We start from the raw sequence: 6,237 nt of genomic DNA on the forward strand, positions 1-6,237 counted from the left end.
ATGATCCATAAGTACAACCATGGTCGACGATGGACCAACCCAAGCCAAACTTACCTAGTATGTCCCATCCAGAGATGGGGTCTGGGTATGGGAGGGTGGGATGTATGCAGACCTGACTTCTACCTGAAAACCCCAAAGAATGGAGCGGTTGTTTACCCCGATTTGTGCAAAGAGTGCGAATTAAGCAACAACATTCAAACAAATAGGCACACAATAAAAAACATACAAACAAAAGAAGGTACAAAAACATATCCAAGGTTAATCTAAACAGTATCAAACTTTGTAGTTACTATGCAATCAGGTGAGTAGGTGCAAGCACGTACATACACTGAAACTGAAGATTCAAAAGGAAAATGTAAACATTAAAGGCTGGCAAGAGAAGGGAATTAGAGAGAAGACCTTTAAATTCATGTAGTCACGACTTAAGATGTGTCTTCCATCTGGTGCAAACTTTATACTAGAAATTGATGCTATGATTTCTGTAAAAAAAGTTTTCTGCCCTCGGGGCTCGGCATCATGCAACCTGAAAGAAGTTATACGCTAGTGTAAGATACCGAAGAGCATGTAACCTAAAGGAACTTAAGGTGCATTCAGTATGCGGGACAGCACAGGATATGACAGACCAAAATCTTGTTGTCCTACATTTGGGACTAGACATGACTGATTTGTTAGCAGCTTAATGAGTTTAATGGGACTCACAGCTTATTCGGTCAGCTATATATGACTGTTTGGTAGTGGCTTAATGATATACAAAGTGACTTATTTGGTAAGCTTCTAAGGGGGAGTTTTATGTAAAAAGCCAAGTTTTTTCCAAACCTGTCCCTCCCAATTAGAAACCACTCCTTCCATTTATGAAAAAACCATCCCAAACGAAAACCTTCCCAATATAAACAAACAAATTAATCCACACAAACAACTTTATCCATAGATGAGTTATTGGAAAACCAACCAAACAACCCCTGAGTGGGACAAAATGCATTTTTTCTGTCTCAACCAAATAGGTGGAACAAAAATCAAGGAGATGGGACAAGTTTGGTAAATTACTAAACTACTCATGTCAAATTAAAACCCTAAAACCTTCCTCAATTCTTTCACCCGCCTACCTCACTCTCATCCATCCAGTCCGGTACAGTCTAACGCAGTCCGCATACCAAATGCATTATATATAGCAGCAAAAAGCATAGACAAGCACAAGAAACTCACATTATAGAACTGCGATCACATAATGCTGATTGTCGCATGTCTACCAGCCGAATAAACCCCCTTGAACTACTATATGCGAGCAAATTACAATGCAGTGGATGGAACTCGGCTGATGTTATCACCTCTGATTGTGATGTAAACATAATGGAATGAGCTTATACAATCTTAAGTGTGTCAAATACTTGAAGCGGGAAGCATTACTAAAACTCAAATACCTGTAAGATCATCCATGTTCGGTGGCTTCATGTCGATGATATTGAAGCATTGATCACTGACCTCAAGGTTCCACAAGTTTATCCTAAGGTCGTCCGCAGATATAAACGTCTCCCCATCACTATACAAGGATTGCAACACCATAAGGGACTAATTAGCTAGTGCATCCAGGTCATCACCACCACCATCACCCCCCCACTTCAAGAAAATGTATCATTGCATAATATGTGGAACCCTATTAGATTAGTTTCCAAAAGAGCCCTTAAGGATAGAAATGGAGGTTCCAACATATATTGAGGAGAAATGATCTAAGTCTAGCCGATGAGGTACTCTATCACGAACCCTCCAACGGAGGCTAGACGGGGACAAATGGTCTCAAAATGTCGAGAGGGGGCTAGACGAGTAAAGATTGCCCCAAATTGTTGAGTCCACTCTAGGTAGACCATGGCTCTTATACCATGTACGAGTATGTGGAATTACTCTTCAAAGGTTCCAACATATATTGAGGAGAAATGGTCCAAGTCTAGCTGATGTAGGAGTCTAACAGTACTAAAAATGTATGGCAAACCACATCGAGGAAAGTAATATGCCCCCATTTACACATTTTGATCTATCTCCATTATAGGGTAGGGTCATGTTCAGGGTAAAACCGCAAAAAATGAAAAATTGAGGAACACCCTGGTAACCGTTCATATGGACGGTATGCACACGTGCATACAAGTAACTTGTAAGCACATAAAAACCAAGAAACAACTTCAATTACTTGTATGCACATTTGCATACCATTCAGGTGAATGGTTAGTAGGATGTTCCTCAGTTTTTCATTTCTCTAGTATAAACCACCAAATTCAAATCAGGACAAACTATAAATTAGAATAGCAAGCAACACCATTTACCTATTATTGGAGATAGAGTTGATATTATAATCATGAGCATGCGCGTACATCTTCCGACATCTTGCAAATGCAGTCTCCCCAATATTTTGCCCCTAAACAAATCGGGATTTACAACGTATTAGTTTTGATAGAAACTTCAAGCTGAAAATTCATATAAAATTACATCACCGTAATTTTTTAGTACTAACATTCATATGTCCTGCATTAGAAACCGAGATGCTTGTCTCCATTTTATCTATCCATTCTAGACTAAGGCCGTTAGCAACCGATGATTTAGATTCACCACTAACGAAACTCCTTTCAGATAGAAGAGCATTCTCTGATGAAACATATGGACCAAGGTCCATTTCCTTGACTTTCTTCAATTTTCGTTCCTTAACCTGGCTTTAGAAACAATGAAATATATTAGCATCGCTTTGTTTAGATGGGAAATATGATATGATGATTTTTACCGTTACTCATATACTACTACTCAACTAATAGTATCATATCTGAGATCACTTTTTGGCTAATCCATTGATCAGCGACCAGCAAATTACCAATTCGTGTCTTATGCTGTGTTCTCAAAACCTCTATTACGAAGGAAAGAAAGGGAGGGAAAGGGGAGAAAAGTAAAAAAAAAACTCGTGTTCTTGAAACTTTTTTAGGAGGGAAAGGAAACAGAAGGAAATAATGATAAGTTTCCTCCCAAATGTGGGAGGAAAGAGAAGGAAACGAAAGAAATTAAAACCCCTTAAAAAGATTATAAAAATTACAATCAGTAAAAGTTAAATTTCGAGAAGATTATACCTTCCAAAGTTTGATGGTCTTGTCATTTGTCGAAAGTATAAAGAGTGATCCATTCAACTTCGTGCACCATTTCATCTTGTTAATCTTCTCTTCAATTTCCACACTTTTTAAATAATCAAACTGTGAAACATGTAGTAGCAGTAGTAGTATTATGATTGGCTTTGAAACGAGATATTTAGGTATAAAAAATGAAATTTTAATTAAATCCATTCCCTCCTTACGAGTATGAAGCCATATTTAAGGAAAATATCCTTAAAATGGATTTTAATTAAATCCATGACCTTCTGATGTGAATGAAGCCATTTTTTCTTTAATAGGCCAGGAGGTCATGGACTTAATAAAACACTCATTTAAGGTTATACACTTAAATGACCCTGAAAATGAAAGCACACCTCAGGCTCATGACTCTGGAATTCCGTCTTGTATCTATACTCAGGATGCTGCAAAACCATAACATCCGATTTTTCCAATTCATTTCGAGAATATTGCTTACTTGTAACCTACAAAAGTGCAAACAGATGAGGAATAGATTTAAAGCAATAGGAACTAGGGGGCGGTTTAAATGGAGACAGCTTGAAGGATGGAAACGTAAACACGAAGAAAAAAACTAACGGGAAAAGTACAACAATATAGATGTCAAATTGAAGAGAATAAAATGTTTAAAAATAATACTATAACTGCCTTTCTGAGCACATCATTTGGTCAAATCCATCTAACGGTTGAGATATGTTTCCATGTTTCCAACTTTCAGGCATAGGCGGACCTACATAGGTGCCATGGGTGGCACGTGCCACCGTATCGTTTCTCCGCCGAAGGGTAAAAAATTTAGGTTTCGTACACGGTGCAACCGTATTAATTTGTTGTGTGCCACCGTATGTATTTTGAAACTACAATTAGAACAAGTTTTATTTGGTAGAGTTGGTTTGCAAGACTTTTATTCTACCCCACACCCAAGTCCAAATCATGTTAGTGTCATTTTCTTAGTCAAACGGTGCCACCGTTTGAAAAAAATTCCGTATATTTGTTTCTTATAGTCAAACGGTGTCACCGTTTGAAAAAAATTTCCTATATTTTTTTTCTTATGATCAAATGGTGCCACCGTTTAAAAAAAATTCTGGGTCCGTCCCTGCCTTCAGGTTGTTTCTATTTGAACTGTCAGAACTAAGGACATTAAAAAGAAGCAGAAACCATAAAAAATAGCACATGAAAAGAAACAAGCAAGTGGTTCGCACATCTTTACCAGCCTTCTTTTCAAAAATGACAACACGGCCTCCTCGATCACCGACAGCAAGATAATCACCGCTCTTGTCAAATTCAATAGCAGATATGACATCAACTAAAGATGAAGGACAAAAAATTTAACATTAAATACGGACAAAATGAGCAACCAAAATGGGTACTTCTGATACATAATCAAGACATAAAATCTCCATATGCATACAATGTGAAAAGAAAAGCAATGCGAATCTGTTCATAAGAATCGAAATAAGCTTCCGAAGCTGCTAGAGTGATAGGGAATGATTATAGATATAAGCAAATTTTGTTAAGTAGTCGAGTTGAATCACATTACTATATGATCACAACATATGAAACAAAGGCAAACAACCATATTCTATCTAGACACATTCCAATCTTTTTGGAGGCAGTGTTACATCGAAAGCTTTTGATTACTCTGTAAAATGACATAACAGAACTAAATATATGTTTGAAGTACAAAAAAGGGATAAACCTAAACAATTAACAATCTGCTTATCTGAACATAATTTACACACAGAAACACAACGGACTTTAAACAGGTTAATAAAAGGCTCTGAACACATGTAAAAATGTGGGGACCCTGTTCAAAATCCTACATTTAACATGCTAAGGAATTACGGGCGTGGATTCTACCATCAAGGGCAACATAAACAGGCCAGCACCACATAATTGTGTCATTCCATCCAAATTATTATCAAATCCTTCCCTATGAGTGGTGATGTGCATGAATTTGGTTGTTTACAAGGAGGCTACCATTTTAGGCAAGTCAAAATCACGTTTCAAATAGTGAAATTCGTTGGCTGAAATAACGATGAAGTAGGATTTCCCGCGTAAAATTCTTGTAAACTCGGAAAAGTTGAACTCTGAGCAAAAACGATGGAATTTAGGTTCCATAGCTCCTCCCAATCCAAAAGTAACACTCGTTTGACCTATTCCGTTTTCCATAAACTTCTCGGCCACATTTCAATGGCATCAAAATCCTCTGATCAATTTCTCAATTCTTCTGTAAAATCTATTCAGAACAATGACTTAGGGCATGTTCATTAGCAACTTAACGAGCACTCACAGCTTATTCGGTGAGCTATGTATACGACTGTTTGATATCAGCTCGATGATATAGAAAATGACTTATTAATTAAGCTTCTAGAATTTTTCCAAACCTGCCATTTCCAACTAAAAACTACTCACCTTCCATAAAAAAAAACTTACAAATAAAAACCTACAAACGAATTAATCCTCACAAACAACTTGATCCGGAAAACCAACCAAACAGCCCCTTCAGAGATTGAACTCTTATATCATGATTAAAAACCTTTCTCCATTACAAGTAAGACATAGAGAAAAACCGAACTTACTGTTTTCAACGTCTTCCCCTGGACTACGTTCGCCAAAAACCTGAGAAAATTTCCAGTCCAGAATTGAAGACGAAGAGCCTGCCATGAAACTCAACTTCCTTTGCACAACTGCCGCCGGTGCCGGAAACGGAGACGATGCCGGCGGAGAATCACATATGATTATAGAAAAATTCTACAGGAATTTGCAAGGAATACAACTGAATCTGCTCAAAATCTCTCTTATCCACTCGGTTTTCCCGAAATGGTGATTTAGATTCTCGTTGGCCACGAATGTGTTTTGTCGTCTTCTTGATCCTGGAATATATAGCTGTGCTAAACAGCGCCGTTTATGCGCATTGTGCCACTGATGACGTTACTAACTATACATATTTTCTTAAACACCCCCTTGACTTTTGTAATTTGTCATAAAGAACCTTATATTTTTCTTTCCCATAAATGAGCTCATTATTTGAAAAAACAAACACATTCTTCATCATAAAAAATTGCAAGTTAATATAATTTCATAATTTGAAATACCATCAACA

At 37.2% G+C, this 6,237-nt stretch overlaps 1 protein-coding gene across 8 annotated transcripts in view; it reads right to left on the reverse strand.

Moving 5' to 3' along the window:
- The window catches only part of LOC112514619 (serine/threonine protein phosphatase 2A 55 kDa regulatory subunit B beta isoform-like), a 10,751-nt gene extending 4,764 nt beyond the window's left edge, over positions 1-5,987 (reverse strand). For 5 of the 8 annotated variants that reach the window (XR_003069424.1, XR_003069426.1, XR_003069425.1 and 2 more), the window contains exons 1-9: positions 5,714-5,987; positions 4,334-4,437; positions 3,494-3,601; positions 3,102-3,221; positions 2,501-2,692; positions 2,313-2,404; positions 1,419-1,537; positions 1,204-1,327; positions 400-523 (exon numbers count right to left, since the gene is read on the reverse strand). Coding sequence is in view for 5 of the 8 variants with exons in the window: in XM_025121188.1 (XP_024976956.1) it covers positions 400-523; positions 1,204-1,327; positions 1,419-1,537; positions 2,313-2,404; positions 2,501-2,692; positions 3,102-3,221; positions 3,494-3,601; positions 4,334-4,437; positions 5,714-5,798 (1,068 nt within the window). In the remaining 3 variants the exon portion in view is untranslated. Of the gene's footprint in view, positions 1-399; positions 524-1,203; positions 1,328-1,418; positions 1,538-2,312; positions 2,405-2,500; positions 2,697-3,101; positions 3,222-3,493; positions 3,602-4,333; positions 4,438-5,713 lie in introns of all 8 variants that reach the window. The other 3 variants (XM_025121192.1, XM_025121189.1, XM_025121190.1) reach the window with 3 other exon arrangements.
- Between the last annotated feature and the right edge of the window lie 250 nt (positions 5,988-6,237).

Source organism: Cynara cardunculus, assembly GCF_001531365.2.
Source record: "Cynara cardunculus var. scolymus isolate 2C chromosome LG 6, CcrdV1, whole genome shotgun sequence".
Classification (NCBI taxonomy): domain Eukaryota; kingdom Viridiplantae; phylum Streptophyta; class Magnoliopsida; order Asterales; family Asteraceae; genus Cynara; species Cynara cardunculus.